The sequence below is a fragment of the Pseudophryne corroboree genome, chromosome 3, assembly GCF_028390025.1.
Source record: "Pseudophryne corroboree isolate aPseCor3 chromosome 3, aPseCor3.hap2, whole genome shotgun sequence".
Lineage (NCBI taxonomy): Eukaryota > Metazoa > Chordata > Amphibia > Anura > Myobatrachidae > Pseudophryne > Pseudophryne corroboree.
In genome coordinates this window covers 605,586,331-605,604,195 of record NC_086446.1, presented here as the reverse complement: position 1 = coordinate 605,604,195, position 17,865 = coordinate 605,586,331, and the positions used below count along the sequence as shown (strand labels likewise).

At 47.6% G+C, this 17,865-nt stretch overlaps 1 protein-coding gene across 3 annotated transcripts in view; it reads left to right on the top strand.

The window, feature by feature from the left end:
• The window catches only part of ANXA7 (annexin A7), a 205,728-nt gene that overhangs the window by 57,468 nt on the left and 130,395 nt on the right, over positions 1 to 17,865 (top strand). For all 3 annotated transcript variants that reach the window (XM_063961521.1, XM_063961519.1, XM_063961520.1), the window contains exon 2: positions 13,760 to 13,811. In XM_063961521.1, the coding sequence (XP_063817591.1) occupies positions 13,761 to 13,811 (51 nt within the window). In that variant the 5' untranslated portion in view covers position 13,760. The remainder of the gene's footprint in view (positions 1 to 13,759; positions 13,812 to 17,865) is intronic.

Here is a 17,865-nt window from a genome sequence, read left to right as displayed (position 1 = left end):
ATCCTAAAGGAAAAGGGTATTCCGGAAGAAGTCATTCCTACGCTTATTAAGGCCAGGAAAGATGTTACAGCAACGCATTATCACCGCATATGGCGAAAATATGTTGCATGGTGCGAGGCCAATAAGGCCCCAACGGAGGAATTTCAACTAGGTCGATTTCTGCATTTCCTGCAAGCAGGAGTGGATATGGGCCTAAAATTAGGCTCCATTAAAGTACAGATCTCGGCTCTGTCGATTTTCTTTCAAAAAGAACTAGCTTCAGTACCTGAAGTTCAGACTTTTGTAAAAGGAGTGCTGCATATTCAGCCCCCATTTGTGCCTCCGGTGGCACCTTGGGATCTCAACGTGATGTTGAGTTTCTTAAAATCACATTGGTTTGAGCCACTAAAAACCGTGGATCTGAAATATCTCACGTGGAAAGTGGTCATGTTATTAGCCTTGGCTTCAGCCAGGCGAGTGTCAGAATTGGCGGCTTTATCATGTAAAAGCCCTTATCTGATTTTCCATATGGACAGGGCAGAGTTGAGGACTCGTCCCCAATTTCTCCCTAAGGTGGTGTCGGTGTTTCACCTGAACCAGCCTATTGTGGTGCCGGCGGCTACTAGTGACTTGGAGGACTCCAAGTTGCTAGACGTTGTCAGGGCCCTGAAAATGTATGTTTCCAGGACGGCTGGAGTCAGAAAATCTGACTCGCTGTTTATCCTGTATGCACCCAACAAGCTGGGTGCTCCTGCTTCTAAGCAGTCTATTGCTCGCTGGATTTGTAGTACAATTCAGCTTGCACATTCTGTGGCAGGCATACCACAGCCAAAATCTGTAAATGCCCATTCCACAAGGAAGGTGGGCTCATCTTGGGCGGCTGCCCGAGGGGTCTCGGCTTTACAACTTTGCCGAGCAGCTACTTGGTCAGGGACAAACACATTTGCAAAATTCTACAAATTTGATACCCTGGCTGAGGAGGACCTGGAGTTCTCTCATTCGGTGCTACAGAGTCATCCGCACTCTCCCGCCCGTTTGGGAGCTTTGGTATAATCCCCATGGTCCTTACGGAGTCCCCAGCATCCACTAGGACGTTAGAGAAAATAAGAATTTACTCACCGGTAATTCTATTTCTCGTAGTCCGTAGTGGATGCTGGGCGCCCATCCCGAATGCGGATTGTCTGCAATACTTGTAAATAGTTATTGTTAACTAGAGGGTTATTGTTGAGCCATCTGTTGAGAGGCTCAGTTGTTTTCATACTGTCAAACTGGATATAGTATCACGAGTTGTACGGTGTGATTGGTGTGGCTGGTAAGAGTCTTACCCGGGATTCTAAATCCTTCCTTATTATGTCTGCTCGTCCGGGCACGGTGTCCTAACTGAGGCTTGGAGGAGGGTCATAGTGGGAGGAGCCAGTGCACACCAGGTAGTCATAAATCTTTCTAGAGTGCCCAGCCTCCTTCGGAGCCCGCTATTCCCCATGGTCCTTACAGAGTCCCCAGCATCCACTACGGACTACGAGAAATAGAATTACCGGTGAGTAAATTCTTATTTTTGGCTGGTGTTGAGGAGCCTTTTATGTACCCGTACAGTGTTATGCTGTTCTGTAACATGATTCACACAAATATAAAAATATGCACTGCTGGTTGATGTTGTCTTCCTTTGCATTATATAGGATTATTTGTGGAATTTGATAAGTTATCTTCAGGCATTTCTCATTATGGGTGTAAGGACTGGATCAATCATTTGAGCATGTTTTGGCCCTTTTTATTATTTTGTTACATTTGTTTCTTCTGTTACACCTGTTTCATATGTGTTTTTCCCAAGATCCCTTTCTGGAACAGATGGCAAACTGGGCAGATGTATCGAAGTGTATTAGGCTGGCATAGACAATACCAACATAATTTTCTTAATTTGGCTATTAGAACAGTATGAGATACTACAGACGTCAGTGCTCAGGGATGCATTTCCGACTGTTTTGTTCATTGGGGTGGAAAATACCTGTGGAATCTTTCACAAATTTAGATTTGGTGACTGGACTAGCATACAAGTGAGATTGCTTTTGTGTCCTACAAATTGTTCATGCATGCCTGGCATAAGGCTAGTAATGCTTTGAAGATAACCAAGAATTGGATCTACAGTACCTGAGCTTTGTAAGGTTTTGAGTGCAACTAGGGAGGCCAATCTCGGGATCGGTGGGATCCCGGGATTTGGGCCCAAAAATGCCGGGTTTTGAATCCCGGGATTGGAGCCTCCAATCCCGGGATTCACGGGATTAGAGTGCGCATGCGCAGTTTTTACCAGACAGCGCTGAGCACTATAGCTCAGTGCTGCCCGGCTGTCAGCGAGGTAGTTCTACACACACACACTGACCGCGCTGGCTGCATTTCAAATGTAGCGCCGGCTGCCAGCCAATCAGAGCTGGCAGACCGGCAGCCAATCAGGGACGCGGCAGCGGCCGCTGCTGTTGATTGGCTGCCGGACTGCCAGTTCTGACTGGCTGGCGGCCAGCGCTACATTTGAAATGCGGCCAGCGCGGTCAGTGTGTGTGTGTGTGTCCATGGCTGCTGCCCACGGCCCGCCGCCCAATTAGTAAGTACTATCGCTACCTACACCCACACTCCCTCACTGCTGCAGACATCTTCCCTCTCTCTCTCTACTCCTGACATCCTCCCTGCTCGCTACACCCACCTTCCCTTCCTGCTCCTCACATGCTCCCTACACACCCACTGTCCCGCTGCTCCCTACACCCACCCTCCCTTCCTGCTCCTTACATTCTCCCTACACCCACCCTGCCTTGCTCCCTACATCCACCCTCCCTCCCTCGCTGCCTTCCACCCCTCGCTGCCCTCCACATATACTCTCTGCTCCCTACACTGATCCCTACTGCAATTCCGGGATCCCGGGAATCCCGGGATTGAGCATTTTTCAATCCCGGGATCCCGGGATTGAGCATTTTTCAATCCCGAATCCCAGGATTGAAAAAATGCCCCGGGATTGGCCTCCCTAAGTGCAACTAAACAAAAACATACATGGAACCCAACAAGCAGACTTCTGTCACTGTTCAGTGGTATAGCTGATGCCCTCTCCCGTGTGGACGTCCTAGTGCAGCGGTGGCGAACCCGCGGCTCGGTCGGCTCCTGGCCACCGATGCCCCCAGCCCCAGACACACGCACGCCTCTCCGGCGGCGTTGTCTCGCTTCAATTCGGCGCCGGCCCATGAGTCAATCTGAGCTCGCGGACCGGCAGCTTAAGGCTCCTGATTGGCTGCCGGACGGCAAGCCTTGATTGGCTCATGGACCGGCGCCTAATTGAAAAGAGACACCGCCGCCGGAGAGTGAGCAGCAGCACAGTGAGCGGGGCGCGAGGGGGGCTGGTGAGCACTGTGGGGACGTGTATCTGGCACTGGGGGCGTATCTGGAACTTGGGGCATAACAGGCACTGTGGGGACATGTATATCTGCACTGGGGGCATAGCAGGCACTTGTGGTACATGTTTATCTGGCACTGGGATCATAGCTGGCACTGTGGGGACATGTGTGTATCTGGCACTGTACAACATGATGAAAAACGGGGTTATGATGAGGTCATACTTCTACAAACGTAATACCGAAAGATGTGCGCACTAAAATAGGGTGTGGCTTTGTGACAACTAGGCCACACCCCCATATTTGCACACGCGCCTTAGGCGCGCGCATGTTAGTGGCTCTTGCTCTTGACTACAGATCTTTTCTGGCTCTTTGCCTCTGTCTGGTTGGCCACCCCTGTCCTAGTGCATGAAAATGCAAGTAGTGAGTCCGCCACTTCCTGTGTTTAAAGGAGAGCTGTTATTATACAGCGTCATTAAAGAGGCTTAAATGGACCAGGTAGATCAGGAGACTGGAGCATCAGAGAGGGCTAAAACTCTGAATATTAGACCCCATTTCTCTATCGTCCTAGTGGATGCTGGGGTTCCTGAAAGGACCATGGGGAATAGCGGCTCCGCAGGAGACAGGGCACAAAAAGTAAAGCTTTTTCCGATCAGGTGGTGTGCACTGGCTCCTCCCCCTATGACCCTCCTCCAGACTCCAGTTAGATTTTTGTGCCCGGCCGAGAAGGGTGCAATCTAGGTGGCTCTCCTAAAGAGCTGCTTAGAAAAAGTTTAGCTAGGTTTTTTATTTTACAGTGATTCCTGCTGGCAACAGGATCACTGCAGCGAGGGACTGAGGGGAGAAGGAGTCAACTCACCTGCGTGCAGGATGGATTGGTTTCTTGGCTACTGGACATCAAGCTCCAGAGGGACGATCACAGGTACAGCCTGGATGGTCACCGGAGCCACGCCGCCGGCCCCCTTGCAGATGCTGAAATCAGAAGAGGTCCAGAATCGGCGGCTGAAGACTCCTGCAGTCTTCTAAAGGTAGCGCACAGCACTGCAGCTGTGCGCCATTTTCCTCTCAGCACACTTCACACGGCAGTCACTGAGGGTGCAGGGCGCTGGGAGGGGGGCGCCCTGGGAGGCAAAATGATTACCTATAAAGGCTAAAAATACCTCACATATAGCCCTAGAGGCTATATGGAGATATTTAACCCCTGCCTAATTTTTCTAAATAGCGGGAGACGAGCCCGCCAAAAAAGGGGCGGGGCCTATCTCCTCAGCACACGGCGCCATTTCCTCTCACAGCTCCGCTGGTCAGGACGGCTCCCAAGTCTCTCCCCTGCACTGCACTACAGAAACAGGGTAAAACAGAGAGGGGGGGGCACATTTATGGCGATATTTTGATATAACAAAGCAGCTATAAGGGAGCACTTATTATAAGGCTATCCCTGATATCTATATAGCGCTTTTGGTGTGTGCTGGCAAACTCTCCCTCTGTCTCCCCAAAGGGCTAGTGGGTCCTGTCTTCGTTAGGAGCATTCCCTGTGTGTCTGCTGTGTGTCGGTACGTGTGTGTCGACATGTATGAGGACGATATTGGTGTGGAGGCGGAGCAATTGCCAAATATGAGGATGTCACCCCCTAGGGAGTCGACACCAGAATGGATGCCTTTATTTATGGAACTACGGGATAGTGTCAACACGCTAAAGCAGTCGTTTGACGACATGAGACGGCCGGACAATCAATTAGTGCCTGTCCAGGCGACTCAAACACCGTCAGGGGCTGTGAAACGCCCTTTGCCTCAGTCGGTCGACACAGACCCAGACACAGGCGATGACTCCAGTGGTGACGGTGACGAATCAACCGTATTTTCCAGTAGGGCCACACGTTATATGATTTTGGCAATGAAGGAGGCGTTACATTTAGCTGATACTACAGGTACCACTAAACAGGGTATTATGTGGGGTATGAAAAAACTACCTATAGTTTTTCCTGAATCAGAAGAACTAAATGACGTGTGTAATGAAGCGTGGGTTGCCCCTGATAAAAAGCTGATAATTTCAAAGAAATTATTGGCATTATACCCTTTCCCGCCAGAGGTTAGGGAGCGCTGGGAAACACCTCCTAGGGTGGACAAGGCGCTAACACGCTTATCTAAACAAGTGGCGTTACCCTCTCCTGAGACGGCCGCACTTAAAGATCCATCAGATAGGAGGATGGAAAATATCCAAAAAAGTATATACACACATGCAGGTGTTCTACTACGACCAGCTGTAGCGACTGCCTGGATGGGCAGTGCGGGGGTAGTTTGGTCAGAGTCCCTGATTGAAAATATTGATACCCTGGACAGGGACAATATTTTACTGTCGTTAGAACAAATAAAGGATGCATTTCTTTATATGCGTGATGCACAGAGGGATATATGCACACTGGCATCACGGGTAAGTGCTATGTCCATTTCGGCCAGAAGAGCTTTATGGACGCGACAGTGGACAGGCGATGCGGATTCAAAACGGCATATGGAAGTTTTGCCGTATAAAGGGGAGGAGTTATTTGGAGTCGGTCTATCAGATTTGGTGGCCACGGCTACAGCCGGGAAATCCACCTTTCTACCTCAAGTCACTCCCCAACAGAAAAAGGCACCGACTTTTCAACCGCAGCCCTTTCGTTCCTTTAAAAATAAGAGAGCAAAGGGCTATTCATATCTGCCACGAGGCAAAGGTCGAGGGAAGAGACAGCAACACGCAGCTCCTTCCCAGGATCAGAAGCCCTCCCCGGCTTCTACAAAAGCCTCAGCATGACGCTGGGGCTTCTCAAGCGGACTCGGGGACGGTGGGGGGTCGTCTCAAAAATTACAGCGCGCAGTGGGCTCACTCGCAAGTAGATCCCTGGATCCTGCAGATAATATCTCAGGGATACAGGTTGGAATTAGAGACAGATCCACCTCGCCGTTTCCTGAAGTCTGCTTTACCAACGTCCCCCTCCGAAAGGGAGACGGTTTTGGAAGCCATTCACAAGCTGTACTCTCAGCAGGTGATAGTCAAGGTCCCTCTTCTGCAACAAGGGAAGGGGTATTATTCCACTCTTTTTGTGGTACCGAAGCCGGATGGCTCGGTAAGGCCTATTCTAAATCTGAAGTCCTTGAACCTGTACATAAAGAAGTTCAAGTTCAAAATGGAGTCACTCAGAGCAGTGATAGCGAACCTGGAAGAGGGGGACTTTATGGTATCCTTGGACATCAAGGATGCGTATCTCCACGTTCCAATTTACCCCTCACACCAGGGGTACCTCAGGTTCGTTGTACAAAACTGTCACTATCAGTTTCAGACGCTGCCGTTCGGATTGTCCACGGCACCTCGGATCTTTACAAAGGTAATGGCCGAGATGATGATTCTTCTTCGAAGAAAAGGCGTATTAATTATCCCATACTTGGACGATCTCCTAATAAGGGCGAGGTCCAGAGAACAGCTAGAGATGGGATTAGCACTGTCTCAAGAAGTGCTAAAACAGCACGGGTGGATTCTGAATATTCCAAAATCCCAGTTAATGCCGACAACTCGTCTGCTGTTCCTAGGGATGATTCTGGACACGGTTCAGAAAAAGGTTTTTCTCCCGGAGGAAAAAGCCAAGGAGTTATCCGAGCTTGTCAGGAACCTCCTAAAACCAGGAAAGGTGTCTGTACATCAATGCACAAGAGTCCTGGGGAAAATGGTGGCTTCTTACGAAGCAATTCCATTCGGCAGATTCCACGCAAGAATTTTCCAAAGGGATCTGTTGGACAAATGGTCAGGGTCGCATCTTCAGATGCACCTGCGGATAACCCTGTCTCCAAGGACAAGGGTGTCTCTTCTGTGGTGGTTGCAGAGTGCTCATCTATTGGAGGGCCGCAGATTCGGCATACAGGATTGGATCCTGGTGACCACGGACGCCAGCCTGAGAGGCTGGGGAGCAGTCACACAAGGAAGAAACTTCCAGGGAGTATGGACGAGCCTGGAAACGTCTCTTCACATAAACATTCTGGAACTAAGAGCAATATACAATGCTCTAAGCCAGGCAGAACCTCTGCTTCAGGGAAAACCGGTGTTGATCCAGTCGGACAACATCACGGCAGTCGCCCATGTGAACAGACAGGGCGGCACAAGAAGCAGGAGTGCAATGGCAGAAGCTGCAAGGATTCTTCGCTGGGCAGAGAATCATGTGATAGCACTGTCAGCAGTGTTCATCCCGGGAGTGGACAACTGGGAAGCAGACTTCCTCAGCAGACACGATCTTCACCCGGGAGAGTGGGGACTTCATCCAGAAGTCTTCCACATGCTGGTAACCCGTTGGGAAAGACCAATGGTGGACATGATGGCGTCTCGCCTCAACAAAAAACTGGACAGGTATTGCGCCAGGTCAAGAGATCCGCAGGCAATAGCTGTGGACGCGCTGGTAACGCCTTGGGTGTACCAGTCGGTGTATGTGTTTCCTCCTCTGCCTCTCATACCAAAAGTATTGAGAATTATACGGCAAAGAGGCGTAAGAACGATACTAGTGGTTCCGGATTGGCCAAGAAGGACTTGGTACCCGGAACTTCAAGAGATGATCACGGAAGATCCGTGGCCTCTACCTCTAAGGAGGGACTTGCTTCAGCAGGGTCCCTGTCTGTTTCAAGACTTACCGCGGCTGCGTTTGACGGCATGGCGGTTGAACGCCGGATCCTAAAGGAAAAAGGCATGCCGGAAGAAGTCATTCCTACTTTGATTAAAGCAAGGAAGGAAGTAACCGTGCAACATTATCACCGAATTTGGCGAAAATATGTTGCGTGGTGCGAAGATCGGAGTGCTCCGACGGAGGAATTTCAACTGGGTCGATTCCTACATTTCCTGCAATCAGGATTGTCTATGGGTCTCAAATTGGGATCTATTAAGGTTCAAATTTCGGCCCTGTCAATTTTCTTTCAAAAAGAATTGGCTTCAGTCCCTGAAGTCCAGACCTTTGTTAAGGGAGTGCTGCATATACAGCCTCCTGTGGTGCCTCCAGTGGCACCGTGGGATCTCAATGTGGTTTTGGACTTCCTAAAATCTCATTGGTTTGAACCACTAAAAAAGGTGGATTTGAAATATCTCACATGGAAAGTGACCATGCTTCTAGCCCTGGCTTCTGCCAGGAGAGTGTCAGAATTGGCAGCTTTATCTTACAAAAGCCCATATCTGATTTTCCATTCGGACAGGGCAGAACTGCGGACTCGTCCGCATTTTCTCCCTAAGGTGGTGTCAGCATTTCATCTGAACCAGCCTATTGTAGTGCCTGCGGCTACAAATGACTTGGAGGACTCCAAGTTACTGGACGTTGTCAGAGCATTAAAAATATATATTGCAAGGACAGCTGGAGTCAGAAAATCTGACTCGTTGTTTATATTGTATGCACCCAACAAGATGGGTGCTCCTGCGTCTAAGCAGACGATTGCTCGTTGGATCTGTAGCACAATCCAACTTGCACATTCTGTGGCAGGCCTGCCACAGCCTAAATCTGTAAAGGCCCACTCCACAAGGAAGGTGGGCTCATCTTGGGCGGCTGCCCGAGGGGTCTCGGCATTACAACTTTGCCGAGCAGCTACGTGGTCAGGGGAGAACACGTTTGTAAAATTTTACAAATTTGATACTCTGGCTAAGGAGGACCTGGAGTTCTCTCATTCGGTGCTGCAGAGTCATCCGCACTCTCCCGCCCGTTTGGGAGCTTTGGTATAATCCCCATGGTCCTTTCAGGAACCCCAGCATCCACTAGGACGATAGAGAAAATAATATTTTACTTACCGATAAATCTATTTCTCGGAGTCCGTAGTGGATGCTGGGCGCCCATCCCAAGTGCGGATTATCTGCAATAATTGTACATAGTTATTGTTAACTAATTCGGGTTATTGTTGAAGGAAGCCATCTTTCAGAGGCTCCGCTGTTATCATACTGTTAACTGGGTTTAGATCACAAGTTGTACGGTGTGATTGGTGTGGCTGGTATGAGTCTTACCCGGGATTCAAAATCCTCCCTTATTGTGTACGCTCGTCCGGGCACAGTACCTAACTGGAGTCTGGAGGAGGGTCATAGGGGGAGGAGCCAGTGCACACCACCTGATCGGAAAAAGCTTTACTTTTTGTGCCCTGTCTCCTGCGGAGCCGCTATTCCCCATGGTCCTTTCAGGAACCCCAGCATCCACTACGGACTCCGAGAAATAGATTTATCGGTAAGTAAAATCTTATTTTAAAAACGAGTGATATACTTGTTCTCACTCGTTACTCTTTTTTTAAATGGTGACCCAAGCAACAGGTTGCGTTTAAAAAAAACTAAATATGACAGGAGCTGATTAGTTGCAACATTATTTAATATTGGTAACGAGTGATGATAACAAGTATATCATTCGTTATTAAAGCTCCCCATAGTGTGAACAGTGCATATTTCTAAATACAACTTTTAAGGGGGCGACTAAATGGGACTTTAGCTTCTGGGATAATTGCCTGGGACTAGCCCCTTTTAAGCTCGAGCTCCCGGTTGCGATGCACTGGTCAGATCAGGACTAGCCACGAAGCCCTACTTAACATCTCAGGAGCATGTGAGCAGAAATCTGCAATAAGTGCAGCCTCAGGGCTAGTTGCAGGAAGTCATTGAATAGCTCCCAGGCACTGAGGGGCAGATTTATGAAGCCTGGTGAAGTGATAAAGTACCAGCCAATCAGCTCCTAACTGCCACATCACAGGCTGGGTTTGAAAAATGACAGGAGCTGACTGGCTGGTGCGTTATCACCTTCAACATTATCACTTCACCAGGCTTAATAAATCTGCCCCTTATTCTGGGAGCTAAATTCCAGCATCTTAATTGTTTTGACTGTGTGTCCGGACATTTGACTACATAGATTTTGTACGTGGGTTTTTTTTTTTATATATATATATTACCAGTAATAGGGGTATATGCAATTCCGGGCGAATTGCGGCTTTTTTTCGCCCGTTTTTTAATTCGACACAATTCGACAGTCGAATTCCGGCCGGCGGGTGCCGGAATTCGACATATTCAATAAAAAACGGATTCGACAGTCCCGCTGTCGAAAAACGGACCAATTGACAGGTAAGTGCGTCCTGGATTCGACTTCCGACGGCGCAAAAATGGTTAAAAAAACACAGAAAAAAATTGCGTGGGGTCCCCCCTCCTAAGCATAACCAGCCTCGGGCTTTTTGAGCCGGTCCTGGTTGTAAAAATACGGGGGGAAAATGGACAGGGGATCCCCCGTATTTTTAGAACCAGCACCGGGCTCTGCGTCCGGTCCTGGTGCAAAAAATACGGTGGACAAAAAGCGTAGGGGTCCCCCGTATTTTTTTGAACCAGCACCAGGCTCCACTAGCTGGAGAGATCATGCCACAGCCGGGGGGACACTTATATACCGGTCCCTGCGGCCGTGGCATTAAATACCCAACTAGTCACCCCTGGCCGGGGTACCCTGGATGAGTGGGGACCCCTTAAATCAAGGGGTCCCGTCCCCTCCAGCCACCCAAGGGCCAGGGGTGAAGCCCGAGGCTGCCCCCCCCCCCCCCCTGCGGATGGGGGGCTGATAGCCTTGTGTAAAATCAAAGAATATTGCTTTTTGCAGCCTCCTTACTGACCGCGAGTAACCTCACTGCTGACCGCAAAGTTCCTACCATTGAAGATAATGGAGAGGCTGTGCGATGCGCTGTCTGACAGCTCAGACGTGCATAGCCAATCAGGAGAGTGCCACGACGTGGCGCTCCCTGATTGCCTGAAAGGACCCTCTGTGACAGGAGTCATGGTGGGTCTCAGCATTCGGGGAATGGGGAATAATAATAGGACACTGGATTTAGGTGAGTATAATTTTATTTTCAGGTACCCCGGATTCTTGGAGACGTCGACAGATGGAGACGTGGATACAGTCGGCGTGTGAACATAGGTAAGTATGTGTGTGTCGGCATATATGTAATAAAGTTTTACTTTCAAGGTGTGCGTGTCCTGTTTTTATTTGGGTATTTTTTTTGCAGAAGAATTACAGGTACCAGCGGGCCCGTTTCCCCCCCGCATGCTGGTACTTGTGGTTCTCCAAGTACCGGCTTGCTGGGACTTGTAGTTCTGCTACAAAAAACAATATTCTTTGATTTTACACAAGGCTATCTGCCCCCCATCCGCAGCTCATGGATGGGGGGGGGGGCAGCCTCGGGCTTCACCCCTGGCCCTTGGGTGTCTGGAGGGGGGGGGGGCCCTTGATTTAAGGGGTCACCACTCCTCCAGGGTACCCCGGCCAGGGGTGACTAGTTGGAGATTTATTGCCACAGCCGCAGGGACCGGTATAAAAGTGTCCCCCGGCTGTGGCATTATCTCTCCAGCTAGTGGAACCCGGTGCGGATTCAAAAAATATGGGGGACCCCTACGCTTTTTGTCCCCCGTATTTTTTTGCACCAGGACCGGACGCAGAGCCCGGTGCTGGTTCTAAAAATACGGTGGATCCCCTGTCCATTTCCCCCCCGTATTTTTACAACCAGGACCGGCTCAAAGAGCCCGAGGCTGGTTATGCTTAGGAGGGGGGACCCCACGCATTTTTTTTTCCAGAATTTTAACCCATTCCCACCTCTTCCCACTGAAAACCATGCTCTCTCAATTTTAGTCAGTTAAAAAAAATATATATATTATTTTTAAAAATATATAAATAGTTGTAAATCCTAATAGACAAACCAAGTACCTAATCCCTTCTAATATAAATAGATATGCTATTAGCAATAAAAAAACGCAAAAAAAAAACATGTTTTAAATTTTTTTAATTAGATTCCACCAGCAAAGTGTGGCGGAATGAAATTGACAAATTTACTGTCGAAAAGCACTGTTGTCGAATCGACATTTTTCAATTGAATATACTTTTGTCGAAAAGCCGCATTTTTACCATTGCAGACATGTCGAATTTGTGAACTGTCGAATTTCAAAAAGTCGAATCTGAAAAGTCCGTTTTTTTTTTTTTTGTCAAAGTACTGTATTGCATTGTCGAATATATTTTTTGTGTCGAAAATGCCCCGTTTTTCGACATTTGCGGCAATTCGACCGCAATTGCATATACCCCATAATCTTGCAAGAAGCTCAGATATAGATATCACAACTGAGCAACAGGTGTGTTAGACAGTGATCCACCTTTTATTTGCCACAGTAAGACAGAATTCTGCTGATGTGTTGGTTTTGCAGTATGGAAGATGATGATAGACAATTACAATCTTTTCATTTGTTGCACTCATTCTTTGAAACACGTAACGTCACCATAGATTCTTACAATGACTGTCAGTCTCTACGTGGACTTTCTCTTGAACCAGGGACATGGTTTTATATAAAAAAAAAAAGAAAAAAAGTTAATCTCGTTAGTGTGGCCTCCCCACGTGGCGATATCTTCGTAGTATATGTAATGAAAACAAAGAAACATATAGTGTAATATTGTATGGTACAGGATCCTCTTTTCTTTTTATTTTTTTCCCCATTTAGGGTGAAGGGTCCTATTTGTTGGTACTGTTGCCAGTTCTTTTCATACGTATAAGTGAGGTGGTGTGAGAAGAGAGCCATGGATGTGGAGATTTATACCTGTATACCATCTTAAAGCCATTTAAATCTTAAAAGGGGTGTAAACCACTTATTATATGGTGCCGTAGGTGACACCCCAATTGTATGTAATAAAGAAGTTCATTATTATGTTTATATATGAAGGCATTACATGTGTGTTATATCTCAATGCGGACTACTTCCTAATTATGGGAGGTACCTGTACAGGTATAAATCTCTACATCCATGGCTCTCTCCTCACACCCTGAGGAAGACTTGCCAGTTGAAACGCATTGGTGGAGAGCGCTGTGCATATTTGTTTATAGTACTGGGACTCTAGACAACTTGGAGCGACCACAAACTTGAGGGGGACAGTCCGGACCTTTCACCCCCATCAGGTTGTGTAACTTCTTTTCATTACAGTCACCATACCTTAGGCATCTTATGTACGCACAGCTGTTATATATTTTTTAACCTACCACAAATTGTGGATTTTTGTGCAATAAATGAAAGGTTTTTAGCACAAGCCCTGATATAGATGTCCTTTTTTTTTTTTCTTCTCAGTTATATCCTGCTATGAATTTGAGGCCACACTAACTGGAGGATAATTTTTTATTTTTTTTCTTATTATATAAAGCCATGTCTCATGTTCAAGAGAGCGTCCACATAGAGACTGACAGTCATTGTAACCGTCTATTGTGACGTTGCGTGTTTCAAAGAGTGAGCGCTACTAGTGATTGTGCCCAAAGTAATCTGTTGTATATTATTTACAATTGGTGTGTGTGATGACAGAGTGCACGCTCACAGGTTCTCGCTCCTAGAGTGCACATGTTAATATCCTATATTGTTCTGTATAATCTCTTCATTTGTGTCTACAGCATGGCTTACCCATACTCTTCATCAGGGTTCCCAGGCTACCCAGGATATCCGGTAAGTACTCATAGTTCATTCTCTTCTGAGCTGTAAAAATTTTATTTTAAAACTTTTACTTGTTGTACGTGCTGATATAAATAAATATATATATATATATATATATATATATATATATATATATATTTATATATATATATTTATATATATATATATTTATATCTCTAAGAATTGGCAACACTTCTGTAAAAATGGATGTACAGGGGAAATTTCAATTAGCCACGAGTAAGTGTACACACATGTCACACCTACAGTGGCCCTGAACTGAGTTTACATGCCGTTAATGGTGTTTCCACGCCATTGCAACAACATATAGCAACTCTCGCGGCTAATTGACTCGCCGCCAATGGACTCAAGCGGAGAAATTAATATAATTATTTATTTTTTCAGTTCTTTACAATGTATTGTCACCAAAAACATTAGGAGACTGCACTGTTGGCCTTCACTACTTTTTTAGTTTGACGGCTATTTTGATCTGAGTGTGGCAGCATCCATTCCAATCGTGTTGGTGTCTCCATACTGATAGCAGTCTCCTTCTGATTTTAAACCCTCCCCACACACTAAGTAAAAATTTTGCTTGCACCTTGGGACTTTAAAATATACATTTCTTATTATATTTAGAAAACCTATTGTATTTTTATACTGAAATTGCATCTTTGTTTCTAAAAAAGAAATGCCTGCAAAATATATATTGTAGCTGGACTGCACCCTTGCAGGCTAAGGGGGATCCAATTCCTCGCGGGCATTTGCTTTGCTGGGGGTATTCCAATTATCCCAGATAAGCTGGGAAACCAAATCCCCAAAAGCAGCTTTGTTTTCATGCGAAATCGGGGCTTCTGCCAGCAAAAACACACAGGTTTCATCTAATTGGAAAACCCCAAGGAATATGTATAACCTGCAACACAGGCACATAAGTAAATTTAAGGTCCATTGTAAATGCTTCTAGGTAACAGCGATAAAGTGTCATGGTATTTTATTTCTAGCCTTTTTATTTATTTCTCTGACGTCCTAAGTGGATGCTGGGACTCCGTAAGGACCATGGGGAATAGCGGCTCCGCAGGAGACTGGGCACAACCAAATAAAGCTTTAGGACTACCTGGTGTGCACTGGCTCCTCCTACTATGACCCTCCTCCAGACCTCAGTTAGAATCTTGTGCCCGGCTGAGCTGTATGCACACTAGGGGCTCTCCTGAGCTCCTAGAAAAGAAAGTATATTTTAGGTTTTTTATTTTCAGTGAGATCTGCTGGCAACAGACTCACTGCTACGAGGGACTAAGGGGAGAAGAAGCGAACTTACCTGACTGGAGATAGTTTGGGCTTCTTAGGCTACTGGACACCATTAGCTCCAGAGGGATCGAACACAGGACCCGACCTCGATCGTTCGGTCCCGGAGCCGCGCCGCCGTCTCCCTTACAGAGCCAGAAGCAAGAAGCGGTCCTGGATATCGGCGGCAGAAGACTTCGGTCTTCACCAAGGTAGCGCACAGCACTGCAGCTGTGCGCCATTGCTCCTCATGCACACCTCACACTCCGGTCACTGACGGGTGCAGGGCGCTGGGGGGGGGGGCGCCCTGAGCAGCAATATTAAACACCTTGGCTGGCAAATCTACACAATATATAGTCATATAGGCTATATATGTGTAAAATACCCCTGCCAGAATCCATAAAAAAAGCGGGAGAAAAGTCCGTCGAAAAAGTGGCGGGGCTATCTCCCTCAGCACACTGGCGCCATTTTTTCTTCACAGTGCAGCTGGAAGACAGCTCCCCAGGCTCTCCCCTGTAGTTTTCAGGCTCAAAGGGTTAAAAAGAGAGGGGGGGCACTAAATTTAGGCGCAATATTGTGTATACTAGCAGCTATTGGGAAAAATCACAGTTATAGTGTTAATCCCTGCATTATATAGCGCTCTGGTGTGTGCTGGCATACTCACTCTCTGTCTCCCCAAAAGACTTTGTGGGGTCCTGTCCTCAGTCAGAGCATTCCCTGTGTGTGTGCGGTGTGTCGGTACGGCTGTGTCGACATGTTTGAGGAGGATATGTGGAGGCGGAGCAGAGGCCTATAAATGTGATGTCGCCCCCTGTGGGGCCGACACCAGAGTGGATGGATAAGTGGAAGGTATTAACCGACAGTGTCTACTCCTTATGTAAAAGGCTGGATGACGTAACAGCTATGGGACAGCCGGCTTCTCAGCCCGCGCCTGCCCAGGCGTCTCAAAGGCCATCAGGCCGCCCAAAACGCCCTCTACCTCAGATGGCAGATACAGATGTCGACACGGAGTCTGACTCCAGTGTCGACGAGGTTGAGACATATACACAATCCACTAGGAACATCCGTTGCATGATATCGGCAATGAAAAATGTGTTACACATTTCTGACATTAACCCATAGTACCACAAAAAAGGGGTTTTATGTTTGGGGAGAAAAAGCAGACAATGTTTTGTTCCCCCATCAGATGAGTGAATGAAGCGTGGGTTCCCCCGATAAGAAACTGGTAATTTCTAAAAAGTTACTGATGACGTACTCTTTCCCGCCAGAGGATAGGTCACGTGGGGAGATATCCCCTAAGGTGGATAAGGCGCTCGCACGTTTGTCAAAAAAGGTGGCACTGCCGTCTTAGGATACGGCCACTTTGAAGGAGCCTGCTGATAAAAAGCAGGAGGCTATCCTGAAGTCTGTATATACACACTCAGGTACTATACTGAGACCTGCAATTGCCTCAGCATGGAGAGTGCTGCTGCAGAGTGGTCTGATACCCTGTCAGATAATATTGATACCCTAGACAGGGATACTATTTTGCTAACCATAGAGCATATTAAAGACGTCGTCTTATATATGAGGGATGCACAGAGGGATATTTGCCGGCTGGCATCCAAAATTAATGCAATGTCCATTCTGCCAGGAGGGTATTAGGGACCCGGCAGTGGACAGGTGATGCTGGCTTTAAAAGGCACATGGAGATTCTGCCTTATGAAGGTGAGGAATTGTTTGAGGATGGTCTCTGGGACCTCGTATCCACAGCAACAGCTGGGAAGGAAAAATTTTAACCTCGGGTTTCCTCGCAGCCTAAGAAAGCACCGTATTATCAGGTACAGTCCTTTCGGCTTCAAAAAAGCGAGCGGGTCAAAGGCGCTTCCTTTCTGCACAGAGACAGGGAAGAGGGAAAAAGCTGCACCAGACAGCCAGTTCCCAGGATCAAAAATCTTCCCCCGCTTCATCTGAGTCCACCGCATGACGCTGGGGCTCCACAGGTGGAGCCAGGTGCGGTGGGGGCGCGTCTCAGGGACTTCAGCGAACAGTGGGCTCGCTCACAGGTGGATCCCTGGGTTCTGCAGGTAGTATCACAGGGATACAAGCTGGAGTTCGAGGCGACTCCCCCTCGCCGTTACCTCAAATCAGCCGTGCCTGCTGCCCTCGGAGAAAGGGGAGGTAGTACTGGCGGCAATTCACAAGCTGTACTTCCAGCAGGTGATAATCAAGGTACCCCTCCTTCAATAAGGCCGGGGTTACTATTCCACAATGTTTGTGGTACCGAAACCAGACTGTTCGGTGAGACCCATTCAAAAATTGAAATCTGTGAACACTTATATACGAAGGTTCAAGTTCAAAATGGAATCGCTCAGGGCGGTTATTGCAAGCCTGGACGAAGGGGATTACATGGTATCACTGGACATTAAGGATGCTTACCTGCATGTCCCCATTTACCCTCCTCACCAGGAGTACCTCAAAATTGTGGTACAGGTCTGTCATTACCAATTCCAGACGTTGCCGTTAGTCTGTTCCCGGCACCGAGGGTATTTACCAAGGTAATGGCCGAAATGATGATACTCCTTCGAAAAAAGGGAGTTATAATTATCCCTTACTTGGATGATCTCCTTTTAAAGGCAAGGTCCAGGGAGCAGTTGTTGGTCGGAGTAGCACTATCTCTGGAAGTGCTACAACAGCACGGCTGGATTCTGAATATTCCAAAGTCGCAGCTGGTTCCTACGACGCGTCTACTGTTCCTGGGTATGGTTCTGGACACAGAACAGGAAAAAGGGTTTCTCCCGGAGGAGAAGGC